A 17,874-nucleotide genomic window follows, 5' to 3' on the forward strand; every position below is an offset into this window, starting at 1 on the left:
TTTCCTCCCATATGATGTGCAGCATTACAGAGCCATAATGCTGCAGCCTCAGGCTGCTGAAGACTTCTAAGGAAAACAGCGGCTCTGCAGTTTCCCTCATAGTCGGGAAACTATTTTAGTTTCCCACCATGGGGAAAACTGTGGAGCTACGGCTTGTGCAACCGCTGCTTCAGAACAGTGTTGGGCTTGCCTTAGAAGTTTGCAGCACCCCTGGGGTGCAGTGTGATGGGTCCATAGTGCTGCATATCATATAAGCCACCGTGTCCAATAGAGCTTACTCCTGGTAAGCGCTCATAGGATTGCTCCTTGAGTTAAGTATCACCTTCGGAAAGAAACCCATATTTTTATTTATTTAATTTATACCCTGCTTTTTGGTCTCTAACAGGACCACCCCAGATGAGTTACACTGTCAATAAAGTATGAACAATTAAAATGCAAAAGGCAAAAGTAAGCAATAAACCATTCAAAGGGTGTAAGCTTTCACGGATAGTGAGGCTGTTCTTACAAGCAGCCTAGCCTGGAATAGGATGCTCATTTGGAGTGCTCCCACCCAGCCTAACCCTGCTCCTAAGCCCGGCTCTTAGCTGAGGTTAAGGGAGCAAGCGCTCCCTTAACCCAGCTGCTGGGATCGTGTGTCTCCACGTTCTGCACAGCATTTCTGTGATCGTCTGGCAGGAAGCTGAGTTGGAGCAGCCTTCCGGGCCTGCCCTGCCCCATCGTGTGAATGGCCCCTATGATCTGGAAGGTTTTTTAACAGAAATACTACCCAAAATGCCTTGTGTGTAGATGGAATAGAAGCAGACACCTTCTTCCCAAAGTCCAGTCTTGTCCAAAATGGGGATCTTTCCCTCCTCTTTCCTCTCTATTTCCAGATTATGTCCAGACTGCCCAAAGTCCTTGAATGTTCCATCACTGTATGTTGAATTTCTCTCCAGTCCATTCAATGGGTCATCAGTCCACAGTGTCTTGTTTTTAAATTCAATTCCCTTAAGAATTTTTGTAAAAGTCATCTGAGAGCTACATCTCACTAAGAAGTGAGCAATCTGAATGGGGAAAAGAATTTTTTAATTTTCTAATAATGTTTTGTCAAACTCAAATATCAAAAGTATGTACAATATTTAAAGTAAAAGTACTACTTGTACATGTACTGAATTAAAAATGTAACACACTTGTGGATAGATCAGTCTAGCTTTCTCAATAATTAATAAATGTCATTCAGTTCTGCACAAATTTGTTACATTTTTGCTTTCCCTCTTTCACTCCAATATAATTAGTAAGTTTAGACATGATGGCATATTCATACAATTCATTTTCCCATTTAGCTCATGTGGGGGCTGTTGTTTCCACCAATCAGTCCAAGCCTTCTGAAGGCTTTAATTAGAGCTCTACTATTCTAATTGCCTTCAGTAATGGAGAGGCAGAAGCAACCATGCCACAGATACTTTCCCCCCCATATGATGATCAAATCATTAAAAAAAGAAAGAAAAAGTTCCTTTTCCTTTTGAGGGGCTGGACTCAGATATAGTTATTTGGTTCAGTTCAGACCTTTAAACAAATCCCTCTGGATTATTTAAGCAAATCTAGTTACCTTGCCCCAAGGATATACAGGTGGAGTTTTGATGGAACCAGGCTCTGCAATCAGACTCACAAGTGGTTGCCTAAGGCTCCTAATTTTGTAGGGTACCATTGCAAATGGAGCATGACAGTTGCTGGGTTATTTTTCAGTTATCTGATTTATTTCTGTCACATTGAGATAGAAGATCCAGATTACAATAATCACATCAGACTATCATTTGAACATCACCCTATGCAGGGGCAGGCCTCTAATGCAGAATGTCCTATTACTTTATATTGGGTGCCCCACACTTGGCCACATTAGACAGGGAACCCAAAGTGACCCTTTGGGTAAGTTCTTGACTACTGAGAAGCCTGGCAGTTACATTTTTAAAAAAATGACTGCCATCCAGACTACAGAAGCACTAGCTTCCTTAGGGTCAAACTAGGCCAAATATCCAATCAAGGGCCCCCTCCACAGCTGCTATTTGTTTTAAAGACAGAAATGCAAAGATGCATTTAACATCATGTATAACTTGATGTTCAGTGTGTGAACTTTTAAAATACAGCTCTGCAGCACATGGCTTGCTTTTTGTGGCCTAGCATACGACAGGATGGGAGCAGAAATTCCTTGTTAAGGGCCAAATTACTCATTATGTAACATGTCTACTTTGGCACGCTCTCTCTTTTTCTTTTAAAGCTCAAAGAGCAGCCGTGGAGGCCACAATCAGGACCAGGTCCCTAGCATGCAGAGAGGGGGTATTTAATGCTTTCCCCTCTTACCATGATCCCAGTGGAAGTGTTCCCTCCCAAGCCTCTTGAGCAAAACTCCCACTGAGACGTATAGAAGTTTTCCTTTTGGGGTTAATAACAGGGATGTGCCGAAATATGATTCAGCGTCTGAATTGTGGGCACATCCCTTTAAAACCGAGGGCTTACACAGCCCCTTTAACACAGAGGGGAGCAGGTCAATACCTGCTCCTCCTCCAAACACCACCATTGCTGTAATCCTGGTGCTCCCCCAGCTATCCTCACGTGCTGGTGAGGGGTCTCCAGGGGGAGCACCGGGATGACAAAAATGGTAGTGATTGGAGGAAGAGCAGGTATGGACCTGCTTCCCTCTGTGTTAAAGAGGCTGTGTAAGCCCTCGGTTTTATAGGGATGTGCCCACTATTTGGATGCTGAATCGCATTTTGGGCATATCCATTCCAATAACAGCTTCCAGGGCAAGGTTCATTTTTGTCCCCATAGGGTCCTACTGCCAGTCATTTCCCACCCCTGCTTTCTCCCGGGGCTCCACATTGTCATTAAATCACAGTAGTAATTGGACCAAAAGCATTCAATCAAGTGCCAGCAAAAGTTGAAGAGATAAACCAGCCTGCAGACTCCTTTCTTGAATGAGGGAGAAATCAACTGGCTTAGGCATGCCTAATGCTGCATGGGATCAGGCAGTAAGGCTACAATTTACTTCAAAGCTCAGTGGGATTTACTTCATAGACAGATTTGTGCTGAACATCTAGCACTCATAATGAGCCTAGAAGCATGTTCAGGTCAAATCACTGCAGGGGAAAGGCCCTTTTAAAAATCAATGCTATATCCACTCATTAAATGTAGTGTTGGGAACTGAGAACTCAAGAGAAGAGGTTGGTTCAAGAGCACGAGGAAATGAAATTTGGTGTTAAGGGATGGCGTAGACGTGTGTGGATCTAACTGTGCCATGGCACTACTTCAAGCATTTAAGTTAAAGTTTCTTTTATCTGAAAGGGGAAAAAAGTGATCATGGGGAAACTTTAGGCTTGTTCACTCAGCCCTAAATAGGGTTGGAGGAATGCCCAGTCAGGGTAGAAGGTCTCAATCAGCAGCCATGAGAACCCAAACGCAAGGTAAGAGGAGGGGAGAGAGTGAACCCGTGGTAGCCAGGAACTGGGAAGGTAAGGACGGGCATGCCCAATGCACATTCTGTCCTCAGCATTTTACCAAGGCTGGATGAAAAGCTGTCCAAGTTAGCTCCAGCGCCCTACATGATCACTTTCCCCTCCTCCTATCTTGCTGTTGGGGTGCTCATGAACACCGATTGGGGGAAAAGAGATCACAAGGCATGCACACGGCTCTCCTACCCTGTTTATTGCCGTGTGAACAGGACTACTGTATGTTCTATAGCAAGATTTTGGTAGATTCTTACCATGATTTGTCGAGCCACATTGCATGCTTAGCAGTACATGATCATTGTCATCCACTAGGAGAAAGAAAGGGAAAAATCAATGCACTTTTAGAATAAATGAAATAGTAAGGCTTCATCTCCCCTCCTCCCCCATGTTTTTATTTGGGGCAGAAATCAGAAAGTGGGAATGGGTGTGGAAACTTCCCCTTCATCTTAACTGTGAGAACATTCACTTTTAAATCATAAGAACAGCCCTGCTGGATCAGGCCCAAGGCCCATCTAGTCCAGCATCCTGTTTCACACAGTGGCCCACCAGATGCCTCTGAGAAGCTCATAGGCAAGAGGTAAAGGCATGCCTCTCTCTTGCTGTTGCTCCCCTGTAACTGATATTTAGAGGCATCTTGCCTCTGCAACTGGAAAGTGGCCTATAGCCACCATTGCTGGCCATTGATAGAACTGTCACTTGTGAATTTGACTAAGCTCCTTTTAAAGCCATCAGAGCTAGTGGCCATCCCATGGCAGAGAATTACATAGATTAATGTAATTCCTTACAATGTGCTGTGTGAAAAAGCACTTCCTTTTGTTTGCAAATGGCTTCTGTGCATAGATCATGAAAATTGCCTAAGTACATGTGCAGAGACCTGGACCGGGCTGCAGCCAGCCTGGGCTGTTATTTGGGAGGCCGGCAGGATGTGTGTGTGTGTGTGTGTGTGTGTGTGTGTGTGTGTGTGGTGGAGCCCTTGCCACCAATGTCTCTGCTGCCTCTGCCATCCCCGGAGCCCTTGCCACCAATGTCTCTGCCATCCCTGTTCCGGCCACTTGGAAATTAAAGGTAGAAATTTGTCTTTTGCTCGCCCCACCCCCGCCCCACCTTAGGCTAGTGAATTCCCCTTTACAAGTATACCCACCAAGCCAGCTCATGAACTGGCTCGGACTGGTTCGGCCAAACCCGAGACTGGACTGGGTTGGTTCTGGGCACATCCTTATAGTTTGGAATTGTTTTTGTGTAACTGCACTGCAGTAAGAGCACTTGTAATAAATACAACTACTTTTTCCTCATCCTCCAATAGAATAGAATATCTGTCAAATACAGACAAAACCAACAATTGGCTGTTACATTATATTGCATTTTGACTTTGTGGACAAACCCACATGCACAGCCATTTCCCCCCTCAAAACAGTCCCCAGGTCGCAGCTGAAATGGCTGTTTGCACTGCAGTCATGCTTGGCTGGCGGGGAGTAATGTGTCCATTAACTATCCAGAGGTTGAATACAGCAAATCAATCTCAGCAAAGAATAAGATTGATTTTATGGATAAAGTAGGATTCCACAGGTATACAACATGCACTAAAAGTTACATTTTCAGGCAAGAAATCACTTAGAGGTATTTGGTTTTCACAAAATACACCAAATATAGTTTTGGTTCAATAAGTGGCACATTTCTACAGTAATGAAAGTAGATTGGGTCAGGTGATATAGATACTGCTGAGCCAGTGTCCAACCTTCATTCAACACCTGCGACTTTCTCAAGACTGTGTCAGCCACATTAATGGTGCATGTGATTTTCTCCCCTGAAATGTGTGAAGCTGGCTTTGTTCATACTCGAAACAGTAATGTCTAGCTCTGTAACTGCATGCACGTGATGACTGGACAGGCTGCTATGGCATTTTTTCTTTTTCTTTTTACAGTGATTCCACTGAGTTGCCTTTGCAGGATATTTTGTGTAATTGGTATCTTGATGCTGTGCAAATCTACAATGAAAAATGTCCCACACCAATCCCCAGTATGTTCAGTTTTCATCCAGTGTTTTTTCTGTACTTTGAAAACGTTTGTTGTTTCCTGAATTCTTTGGGTCTGCTTAAAAAATGGTTTTTGTTCCTTTTGTAAGCAACTAATTGTATTTTGCCAATGGCCCACATACTGCAGAGTGCTCTGTGAGAATTTTCTGCACTGCCCGCACTGCTGCAGGCTTTTTTAAAAAAGCAATGTAGTTGCACAAGGGCACAGTTCTACAAATGCCTAAAATTGCATTGACACAGTTGCATGACATATGGACATTGGAAATAATGGCTGTATTATTGCACAATTGTGTCTGTGCAATTTTAGGCATTTGTGAAATAGCGCTCTTGTGAAACTCTGTCGATTAAAAAAAATACTTGCAGCATTGTGAGCAGTGCAGAAACTTCCCATGGAATACTGTGTAGCTTGGCTCTCTATAATTACTTAGAAGATAACTATGCCGAGATATTGAGGAGCATTCATGGGAGACATATTGGAGCAATTCGCTCTGGGTTCTAATAGTATAGTAGCAACCTCCTCCTAACACCATATTGTATTAGAAAAACTCTGAAGTATTAAGTGCTAGAGAGATTTTAAAAAATCTGCTGCTAAGTCTCCTTTTACCTTTCTTTAATGAAATAGCTGATAAGAATAGTTATTTTAAATTGGCACACTTTGATATGTGAATCCAGACACAATGCAATATAAATTAAATAACCATTGTGAATATTCACTCCAGTTTAGTTTTTGTATATTATGCTCTTGAAAAATGGTTTCAGGCTCACTGGAGGGAAAATGGCACTTTTGCTCTAAGGATAAAAACCAGAAACTACGAAGAAAGTCAGCAAGAAGGAAAATAAAAATAAGTACCACCCACCTCATTTTCAGTGAAATGGATTCCTCCACTATCTGCAGATAATTTGCGAAACACCTCTGGAGAGCAAAAAAAAAAAAAAAAAGAGCTTCATTTTACTAGTATGGAGGAGAGATTGTAAAACTATTGAAAAGGGGACACTCTCTAAAAACAGCCCACCACCTGTTCTTGGGATCTTTGTACAACATGACTGATTTCATCTTGCAGGGAGATTGTTGGAACTAGCCTAGTTGATATTAATATCTCACTGAGGGAGGACAGGATGTTACTTGGTTTGAAGGAGGTGGTGGTTAGTCCTCATCTTAAAAAGCCTACTCTGGATCCTCTGGTGATGGATAAATATAGGCCAGTGTCCAACCTCCCGATCAGGTGAGATGACTGAGAGGGTGTTGGCTGACTAGCTCAAGCAGTTTTGGGGGAAACTTGGGGTGGAAATCTAGACCCATTTCAAACTGGCTTTAGGGCAGGCTATGGGGTTGAGACAGCCTTGGTCGGCCTGACAGATGACCTTTGCCAGGGAATTGACAGAAGGAGTGTGACTCTGCTGGTTGTTTTAGATCCCTTAGCAGCTTTCAGTGCCATTGGCCATGGTATCTTTCTGGATCGCCTGAGGGATTTGGAAATAGGAGACGCTGTTTTATACAGGTTTTGCTCCTATGTCTCGGGTATATTTCTGATGGTGGCACTTGGTGACAGATGCTCTTCAAACAGGAGCTACAATATGGAGTCCCTCCAGGCTCCATTCTGTCACCAATGCTTGATAATGTCTGCATGAAACTGCTGGGTGAGGTCATCAGGCGTAGGTGTTTGATGTTATCAATATTTCTCCTTTTCATCAGTATCAGGAAATGGTGTTAGTCCCATAAATGCCTGCCTACAGGCAGTCATGGGCTGGATGAGGGATAATGAACTGAAGCTGAATCCAAGCAAGACGGAGGTGCTCATTGCTGGGGATCATAATCTACAAGATGTAAAAGAACTTCCTTCACTGGATGAAGTTACATTCTCCCAGAAAGAATAGGTTCATAGCTTGGGAGTGCTCTTGGGCATGGGTCTCACTCTGGTGCCTCAGGTTGAGGCTGCGGCCAATTACCAGCTGCAGCTGATTCAACAGCCCTGCCTGTTCCTTGAGGAGAATAACTTGAAAGCAGTGGTACACCAGCTGGTTTGGAAACTTCAGTTAGTTCAAAATGTGGTAACCAGATTGGTCTCTGGGCTATCCCACAGAAACCACATTATGCCTATTCTTAAACAGTTGCACTGGCTGCCAATATGTTTCCAGGTAAAGCACAAAGTGCTGGTGATTACCATTAATGCCCTGAATGGCTTTAATGGTAAAGTCCTAAATGGCTTTAATGGTAAAAACCCCTGCTAACTGGGTAAAGAAAAGTCCCAATCAGAAATTGAATCACTGCTAAACACTGTCCGTATATTCAGTAGCGATATAGCAATGGAGATTGGACTAGACAAGTGTGCTGCATTAATAATGAACAGAGGAAAAACAAGAAAAACAGAAGGAATAGAACTGGCCAATGGAACCAAGATTAAGAACCTGGAAGAGAAAGAACATTACAAATACTTGGGCATTCTCTAGGTTGATAACATCGCACACACTGAAATTAAAAGAAAAATTGGAAGTGAATACATCAGGAAAGTTAGAAAAATCCTAACGTCCAAACTCAGTGGTGGGAATACCATATAAGCCATAAACACCTGAGCTATACCTATTATTAGATACACTGCAGGAATAATAGACTGGACCTAGGCAGAGCTAGAGACATTAGATCGTAAGACCAGGAAAATGATGACCATCAATCATGCTCTGCACCCCCACAGTAATGTAGATAGGCTATACCTTCCTTGCAGCTCTGGTGGAATGCTGCAAGTCCATTAAACAGTAGAGGAGGAGAAAAGAGGCTTGAAGAATATATAAAGGACAGTGAAGAAGATGCACCTGGCAGTGGCTTAAGAATGGCAACTTGAAGAAAGAAACAGAGGGTTTAATACTGGCTGCACAAGAACAGGCACTAAGAACAAATGCAATAAGAGCAAAAGTGGGAAAATCAACAACAAACAGCAAGTGCCACCTTTGTAAAGAAGCAGATGAAACAGTGGACCACCTAATCAGCTGTTGTAAAAAGATCGCACAGACTGACTACAAACAAAGGCACGACAAGGTAGCAGGGATGATACACTGGAACATCTGCAAAAAATACAAGCTACCTGTAGCCAAAAATTGGTGGGACCATAAAATTGAAAAAGTTGTAGAAAATGAAGATGCAAAAATATTATGGGACTTCCGACTACAAACAGACAAACATCTGCCACACAATACACCAGATATCACTGTAGTCAAGAAGAAAGAAAAACAAGTTAAAATAATCGACATAGCAATACCAGGGGATAGCAGAACAGAAGAAAAAGAAATAGAAAAAAATCACAAAATATCTACAAATTGAAATTGAAAGGCTGTGGCAGAAGAAGACCAAAATAATCCCAGTAGTAACTGGCGTGCTAGGTGCAATTCCAAAACAACTTGAAGAGCACCTCAACACCATAGGGGCCACAGAAATCACCATCAGCCAATTACAAAAAGCAACTTTACTGGGAACAGCCTATATTTTTTGATGATATCTATAACAACATTGATAATTAAATTCAGCCATCCCAAGACCTTGGGAAGGACTCAATGTCTGGATAAAACAAACCAGTCAGTAACACCTGTCTGACTGTGTCAACAAGAAAAGAAGAAGAAGAAGAAGAAGAAGAAGAAGAAGAAGAAGAAGAAGAAGAAGTAGTTGGTGCAGTACCAAAAGAACTTGAACACCATCTCAACACCTTAGGCATCAATAAAATTACAACACATCAACTACAGAAGGTCACACTACTTGGGACAGCACAGATACTATGATGATAACTTTAATTCTTCTTTAGTTATCCTAGACCCTTGGAAAGGCCTGATAATTAAAGTACCAAATCCAGTCAATAACATCTGGTAGACTGGGTGTAAATATCATCATCATCATCATCATCATCATCATCGGTACATTATATGTTGAGGACATCCATATTCTTTCTGCACACCAATAGTACAATACATGTGCAGAGTTTTGCATGAATAGTAACTATTCCTTGGAGTGTTAATGCTGACTTTGAGAAGTTGGTTATATGTCTCTGGAGTGATAGGGTACACCTTCTTTTTCTGTCTGATGGTGTTATTTTCTTTGGAATGCATGTGCCATCAGAGGTATGTCAATAAAAAGTAAAAGAATGAACACCTACACATAAAGAAGCAAGCAATCGCCTATGGAAGTCCAGTAAGAAGTGCTGTTCCAAGCATGATTTTACTCGGTTTCCATACATATCTACAGCCAAATCTGCAAAAATTCACACTCTGGCCATGTGCAAAGCAGGCTCTTAGTGTGATTTTCTCAAAGTCGCCACGTGCTGGCCATCTCTTGCATTCCATGAAGAACTGCCATTTGCCAGAATAGTGAGTAAGAAGCTTTTCACAGAATGCAAGAGCTGGCCAGCAGGTGGCACTGAGCTAATCTCACTAAGACCCTGCTGTGCATGTAGAGGAGAGGAGATCTGGTCTTGTGGTAGCAAGCATGACTTGTCCCCTTAGCTAAGCAAGGTCTGCCCTGGTTGTATATGAATGGGAGACTTGATGTGTGAGCACTGTAAGATATTCCCATTAGGTTCCAAGTTCCCTCCCAGGCATCCCCAAGATAGGGCTGAGAGAGATTTCTACCTGCAACCTTGGAGAAGCCGCTGCCAGTCTGTGTAGATGTATGGCAGCTTCCTATGTAGTCAAAGGTGTGAAATTGTCCTGGGAGGGACTACTAATGACTGTGGAAGTGTGTGGAAACGCAATAAAATCACTTGGGTAACTCCACAAGTTAGGACAAGTAATTTCTGCATGCAAAATACTTCATTGAAAGGGGAATTAGAAGCAGGAAAATCTGTCTTGCTTGTTTATAGCTTTCTAGTAAAACCTTCTTTAGTCCACACTGAATTAGAAGAACATACAGGGGAAGGCTTTAGAAAAAGGCTTTAGATGGCTCAGAGCACATGCTTTGTGTACCAGAGGCCCCAGGTTCAAACTATTCCATTGCCAGACTGGGCTGGGAAAGCCCCTTGTCTGCAACCTGTTAGGGCGGTTGCCGGTCACTACAGACAATACTGAGCTAGAGAGATAAGTGGTCTGACTCAGGAAAAGACAGTGTCATGAATTTGTAAAAGGATATCCAACCTTTAATATCACAGACATCTTGGCTGTTGCAATATTAAAGGAGTAGCAGACCTAGTCTAATATTCTCAGTGTACATTGTTATATGGTCTCAACTGTGATTTAATCTCTAATCCTTTGCCACCTCCATTTTAGTATGAGCAGGGGCGTAACTATAATAGGGCAAGCGGGGACAGTTGTCTGGGGGCCCCCTGCCTTAGGGCCCCCCCAGAGGCAAGTCACATGACTGACTCCCCCAGCTGCGCACCAGCCCTGGCCTCCTTCAGTTGTATTCATCCACCGAAACTGATGTGGGTGCTAAGACCTGGAGCTACCAAAAGAGCATGTCTTTCTCTAGTACCATTAAATGCATCGTCCACAATTTACAAAACCTTAAAAAAAATAAATTAGGATGATATTTCTTTACTTCATGAGCTGAGCTTCGGGGGGGGGGGCATTTTAAAATCTTGTCTCTGGGCCCACTCCAACCTTGCTACACTCCTGAGTATGAGTGATAAAGGACGAGATGCTTTTGATTAGGTGTTAGTGTGGTTAACCAGACAACATGAGTAATGGTTTAATGAGCCCATTTAAGTTATTTATTTATTTATTTATTTATTTATTTATTTAACTATCTGTTCTCAATTCGCATTATCAGCGTGCTGTCCTTCGTTTCTATTTAGCTCAGTAATCATCTCCTGAGAAAACCCCACTAGCAGCGCTTTCAAGTGTTTGAAGAAATGCATTATGCATTTTAACTTTCAGTAAAATAATAATTGAAAGAGATCTTGGATTTCAGGTGCTTACAGTTGGCAGCTTTGGAACAGTGTGACTCCTCTTCCAGTAAGTAGCTTTAAACGAGTTAGATCTTATTCCTGCACTTCCCTTGCGATATGCTTTTCACAAACTTGTGTTTTTGATAGCGGGACTGTGTGAAATTTTAGCACCTACCAAATGAATAAATCATGGACATGTATGGTGCCTTGCCATTTGATTTCTTAATTGAAAATATTTCCAGTTGCCTCCAAGCCCTGACAGCTGCGTTTAGGAAGTGAACAGGGCGAATGCTTCCTGTCACTTTTCCGTGGTTTGTGGAGAGCGTTCAAGCTGGTGGTGGCGATAGCGGTGGTGGCGATGGCATGTGCTGCACTCTTTTGTCGAGCCTGGAGGTTCTGGGTTCCCAGGCTTTTTGTGAGCTTCATTGAGGCTTCAGTGTTTTGGCAGTGAGCTTCAGTGTTTCCATCTCCTCCCACCCCCGTGGCTGGCTGAGTTGGTCTGCGGGCCTGGGGTTCCTTTTGCTGTGGGTGCAGGAAGGAGAGTTCCTTCAGGGGCTGGGGTGGGGTGGGCTTGTGGTTGTGTTGCTATTTCCCCAGGGGCACCCTGTAGTGTGGAGGGTCCCTAGCTTACGGTTAGAGCCCTTGTTTTCCTGACAGACAGCAGGTCCTGTCCCTGGCAGCATCTCTGAAGGATTGCTGTTGGCCTACAATCCAGGAGACTTCTGCTAGACAGTGCTGACTGGGCCGGGCCAACAGTTTCAGGAATTGTTGAGGCAAGTTCCTTCACACACACACACACACACACACACACACACACACACACACACACACCCCAGTTTCCTTAGGGCAGATGGTATATTCACTGCATTTGCTGCTGTGGGACCATAGCTCCTTGGTAAGGTGTCTGCTTTGCATGTAGAAGGTCCCAGGTCTAATCCGTGAGGAAGCTTCCAGTGGACCCTTTGTGCACTGGTTTCTCTGGTAGGGGGCTAGTCTGTGTGGGTGCCATTTGGTGTGCCGGACAATCTGTGTGGTCATGCCACCCAAGAACCTGCTCTCTTCCTCTGATGAGGAAGAGGACCTCAGTACAGTGTGTGCTCTTATAGCCCGGCTGGAGGCCTTGGAGAAGGCCAAGAAAAATCCTTCTGCTGGTCCTGGGGGTCATTGAGAAGTCCCTTCTTGGCCCAAATGGGATACCAAGGTAGCTAAGCAGGTTAAACTAATGCAATCCTTGTCAGATCGCCTTGCCAGGTTAGAAGCTGAGGGCACAGGTCCTGGTCCTGCTCCTTCTCCTTACACAGAATGATATCCCATCGGTGGTGGGAGGGAGAAGCATAGGAGCATACTGCTCCTTCATAGGGAGGAACAACTGTGGAACCTGGTCCAGGTGAGGCACCCTTGGGGATATTTCCTTGGCCTTTGGGCCTGGTATACTACCAGCAACCATTTACCAGTATGCCTGCTGGGCTGCCTGGTTCCTACCCTGGCCTTCTGGGCTGGCCTGCAGGCTTGCCAGGGCAGCTGTTTGCCCTTTGAGGGGCTTGTAATCAGGTCTGGCAGGATGGGGGTCTCCCTAGCCAGAGTGCCTGGGCATGATCAGTGGGCACCTATACTGGGACCTTGTTGGGTGTTCCTTCTTGATCAACAAGGTGGGGGACAACTCATTACTCTCTGCAGGGCTCCGGGCTCTGCCTTGTGATCAGTTAGGGCTCTAGTGCACTATGTGTCTTTGGGAGGGGATGCCTCTTCTCAGGGGTGCCTCTTCTGTTACCGTGATGGGTCCCCCCTTACCCAATATCAATTTGGGGCAGTTTTGGGATTGGAACTGAGGGAACTGGGTTTTCCTGTAGGGGCCTTTTCTACTGCAGCAAGGCTGGAGTATTCTGAAGAGAACATTAAGTGCACTGGTTGCTGGCATTCTAAGGTTTACAAACATTTTGTGTGTAATTCTTGGTGCATGACTTATGCTTTTCTTTTTGGGCAGGGCCTGGTCTGCCAGATCAGCGAGCCAGGGTGCTGATTGTGAGGCACTCAATAGTGTTGGCACTCAATTGTGAGGCACTCAATTGGCCAAAAATTGGGCACAGGAATCCAATGGTGGGACACAGTTCAGCTTGTTCCGTCTGGCTGTGATCTCATGGATCGGCAGGAGGGGTATGGTCTTCCCTCAGCTCTTGCTAATTGTAAGGGAATTTTTGGAGCGTAATCAGTCTGCAGATATTTTCTTAGTTCATTTGGGCGAAAATGATTTATGTAGTAAGTCAAGGATGGCAATATCCCACCAGGCATGTAGGGATTTGGAAGTCTTGAGGGGCTAGATCCCGGGCGTGATGCTCATCTGGTCCAATTAGCTCCAGAGCCACATTTGGCATGGTGCTTGTAAGCCAGGCAGGGTGGATAGAGCCCGTGTTAAGATGAATCATAATCTGGGCAGATCTGTTTCAGTCGGAGGATTTATGCCTCATCCAGACATTCGTTTTTCATATCCAGAATTGTTTAGGGGTGATGGGGTTCATTTGACTCCATTGGGCTCTGATATTTTCTTGGGTGACTTGAAGAGAGGATTGACTACGGTTCTGAGTGGCAGGGAATGGTGGAAGGGGCCAAGCTAGGCTAGCCCCTCCTTGTGGCAGGTGCAGCATACAGGGGTAGTGTAAGGTTGGTAAGCACTTTAAGGCACACGTTTGGTGTGGTCCTTGACAGTCCCTAGGTGCTTTACGGCTCAGGGAGTACTGGCTTGGACTTCCTCTAACCTGTGGGGTCGCCAACCTTCCTAACCTTCCTCTGCTGTGGGGTCGCCAACCTTAAAGACTCTACAGCTTTTAGAGGGAGGTGATTCCTTAAGCAGATCGGTCAGCAAAGATGGAGATCATCTGCCTTAGGGCTGATGATGTCAAGGTGTGTCACCCTATGCATTTAGGTTGGACTTGCACTGATGGCAGATGCCGTCACCCCCTACCGCACCCCACCACACTGTAGTGGGTGGAGAGCCAATCCTCCTCCTTGATTTCAGCCTCGCACAATACAGTAAAGTTGTGGCCATTTAAACTCCAGTTTTATCTTGTGTCTTCATAGAGTTTAGGTACAGGGGAGTTTTATGCCCTGTCAATCCAGCTAAATTCCAGGTTTATAGAAAGACTTGTGCATATACATATAAAACTTGCTAGACTGGGTATTAAAAAGATGTGCATCCAGTTGGGCATCAGATCCAAGTGAGCACACAACTTATCTGCAATGTTTTGTTTTAAAATGGATGGGCATTTGAATATGCATCTTCACTTACATTCTTGTATAACTATTAGCACCAAATTATTTTGTTATATGATTAGAACTGGATCTGGGCCAAAATGTGGAGGCAGCAGGTCCTTCTCTTAATAATATTTTTCCCCATCAATGGATTTATTTCTACTTTAAAAAACATGAACATCTCATCTAGACTACATTCTTGTAGTCTAGCTTCCTGTTGCAACATTTTCACATCTCTCTGGCCAGGCTAAGTTACAAAACCATGAGAGATTCTTCAGAAAACATAATGGGGGGTTAAAATTCACAAACTGTTTTAGGGAATGGAGTTTGATAAGATGATGCATTCCATTGCTTTAATTGTTCTATATTTGAAAATAATAACACAAACATTGGCCTATTGGCATTCAAATTTTTGGCCCTTTTAATTGCTCCTCCTGATAAGTGCATTTTTCTGGTTCTCAAAATCTTTGTTGAATGAGTTTCCCCCGCAATTTATGCCAAGCTATTCTGTAAAAAGACAAAATCCTTAACACATAATAGATGTACCTAAGGAACTTCTTCATATATGTCATGATGTAAGAGAACCCTGCTTGATTTTTATTCTCCCTGCACAGAGTGTGACTTACTTGCCATGATATCAAGACGAATCATACAGCATAGAAAATCAGGGAAGTTTAATCTCCTGGCGGAGTCACCATATCTTGTGGCCATCAGTTGGAGAAGCTTGTCACTGATGAACAGACCTATGAACAATAGAGAAAGCTAAGGATATATATACTGATGAACAGACCTATGAACAATAGAGAAAGCTAAGGATATATATATATATATATCCTTAGCTTTCTCTATTGTTCATAGGTCTGTTCATCAGTGTGTGTGTGTGTGTATATATATATATATATATATATATATATATATATATATATATAGGTTGGTTTAGCAGTAATACTGAAAACCAGCAAATAATGCAGAACATCAGTTGTTTATCATTTATTATTTATTTAATAAATTTGTATTCCTCCCACTACTGAAGTTTCTAGGCAGTTTACAGCAAAAAACAAATCAAGGGGGTAAGATGCCATCGAGCAGTTCTTGAAAGTTTTCTGAAAACGGTAGGATTTTACCCACCTGTGAAAGGAGAGCAGGAAGGAGCCTGTATGAACCTCTCTAAAAAGAGAGTCCCAAAGCACAGAGGCTGCAACAAAGCAGGCCTTCCTCCCTGAGGAGGCTGGGTTTATTTATTTATTTATTTAAAATATTTATATCTCACCTTCCTACCTGAGAACCGGTCTCCAAGGCTAGAGAGACTTAATATTGTTGTAAACCGCCCAGAGACTTGCGCTTTGGGCAGTATATACATGTTTTAAATAAATAAATATATAAATTAATCTCATAAACAAACAAACAAACAAACAATAAACAGAATTATTATATTTTTAACAAATGCAGTTGTCAGCCATCAGGAATAATGGCCAGCAAACTGTGCAATTGCATCTGAGCAGCTCTCGTATTTTGGGCCAAAAGCATGGGTGTGCAACTGTGCAAATGCTGCAAGGCACACACGCACCGTTTCACAGTATGTCAGACCAAATGATCTTGGTCTCCTCCCACAATGTTCTTATAAAGGGATCAGCCTCCTGCTTAGGCTTTCAAGAGGGTTTTCAAACAGAGTATGAATGGCCATCTTTCACCAATTCTGTTGTAAATTCCAGTACTGGGGGGGGAGGGTACTAGAAGATCTTCAAGGTTCCTTCCAACTCCAACATTCTACTGTCAGATGAGACCAAAGTTCCAACACACAAATACACACTTGGTCCAACAGCAGGTATCCCAATATGGGGGTAGGGAGGGGACGGAGAGGGCAAAGGGGGGATCTCTTTTAAAGGAGACTAGAAGCTGTTGAAGACAGAGTAGAAGGAGGAATCTTGTGGGAAAGGGTTACACTTTCTCTTAAATTCTGCTAGTGTAGTAAAAGAAACTGACTTAGCAATATTTATACACACACCTTTCCTCAATTCAGTGCCTGTGCTGTTTGTTGTTTGCCTTTAAGGACTGCACAGCATGCAATTTTCCTTTCAGTGTAACACTTTATTGCCTTCATTATCACAATACACTCCTTGCATCTTTCTTCATGTGGTTCATTTGTGAACAATTCCAGATAGCATCATTCCGAACACACACACACACACACACACACACACACACACACACACAATCATAATAGTTTCGAGATGCATTACACACACACCCCTTTTCCTCCTTTGAACACTTCCACTAAGTTTGTGGCTGTCATTTGTTTCCACCTTCTCTTTGCCTTACACAGGGGAGGAAAAAAAATCAGTATGTAAGTGGATAATGCAGCTTAAACTGTCATCTAGGCATCTAAAAGCTCATCTCAAAGGCAGTGTTATTGGACAATAGCGTCTTTTGTGCAGTGTAATGGATTGCATATATAAATGTAGCGCACCCCTGAAAGGATTCAGGTGGAAATATTCAGTCATAAGTTAGGGATTAGTAGAAGGGGTGGGGGGGGTGGGGGGGAGAGCCTGGGTACAATTCCAGTACTGTTCAGCAGATGTCAGTGTGGACTCAGAGGTTTTTTTGAAGTTCTCCTCTGAAGATTGAGTTGGAATCAATCTTCATCATTCTGCTGAAAATCTAAAGACACCAGAATTGGAATTCATAAAACAAACACTAGGATTCCTATCACCACTTGATTCCCTTCAGGGCTTATGACCTGCTGTGCCTCTTCTCCCCCTCCCTCCCACTCCTGCTTTTGTTCTTTTAATGGTAGCTTGACACACTGGAATTTAGCAGATTTGAATCACTTACGTCTGTAATCAAATCATCTAAATTTCTGATTCAGAAACTTTCAAACAAAAATTAATCAAAATTTAAAATTATTCTGGCTGACATCCTGCATTACAAAATGCTAGTGCTAAGAGAGAAAGTGCTGGTGCTGCTAATGACTTTCAAACTAATGTGGGTGGTCGTCTAGAGGTGATTTTCAAGAATTTCATCTCCGCCCGCCGCCCCCCGGAAGTGTTCTGTGCCACGCAAAAATAAATCCCCGAGGGTTGCAGGGTCCACAGGGACATATTTCTGCACAGCACAACACACTTCCAGGGGAAGAGGATGTTGCCAAAAATTGCCCCCTGTATCATCACCAGTGCTGTGTCAGCAACAGCACCAGTGCTTCTCTCCTAGCACCAGTGCATCAGGATATCAACTGAGTGAAAATATGTCAGAGTAT

General features: G+C 43.4%; 1 protein-coding gene across 1 annotated transcript in view; it reads right to left on the minus strand.

Moving 5' to 3' along the window:
* Positions 1 to 261: 261 nt before the first annotated feature.
* The window catches only part of CAPN13 (calpain 13), a 115,192-nt gene continuing 97,579 nt past the window's right edge, over positions 262 to 17,874 (minus strand). Inside the window, exons 19-22 of the mRNA XM_053283287.1 lie at positions 15,248 to 15,364; positions 6,372 to 6,427; positions 3,737 to 3,790; positions 262 to 1,043 (exon numbers count right to left, since the gene is read on the minus strand). Coding sequence (XP_053139262.1) covers positions 3,764 to 3,790; positions 6,372 to 6,427; positions 15,248 to 15,364 — 200 coding nt within the window. The 3' untranslated portion in view covers positions 262 to 1,043; positions 3,737 to 3,763. The remainder of the gene's footprint in view (positions 1,044 to 3,736; positions 3,791 to 6,371; positions 6,428 to 15,247; positions 15,365 to 17,874) is intronic.

Source organism: Hemicordylus capensis, chromosome 1 (assembly GCF_027244095.1).
Source record: "Hemicordylus capensis ecotype Gifberg chromosome 1, rHemCap1.1.pri, whole genome shotgun sequence".
Classification (NCBI taxonomy): Eukaryota; Metazoa; Chordata; class Lepidosauria; order Squamata; family Cordylidae; genus Hemicordylus; species Hemicordylus capensis.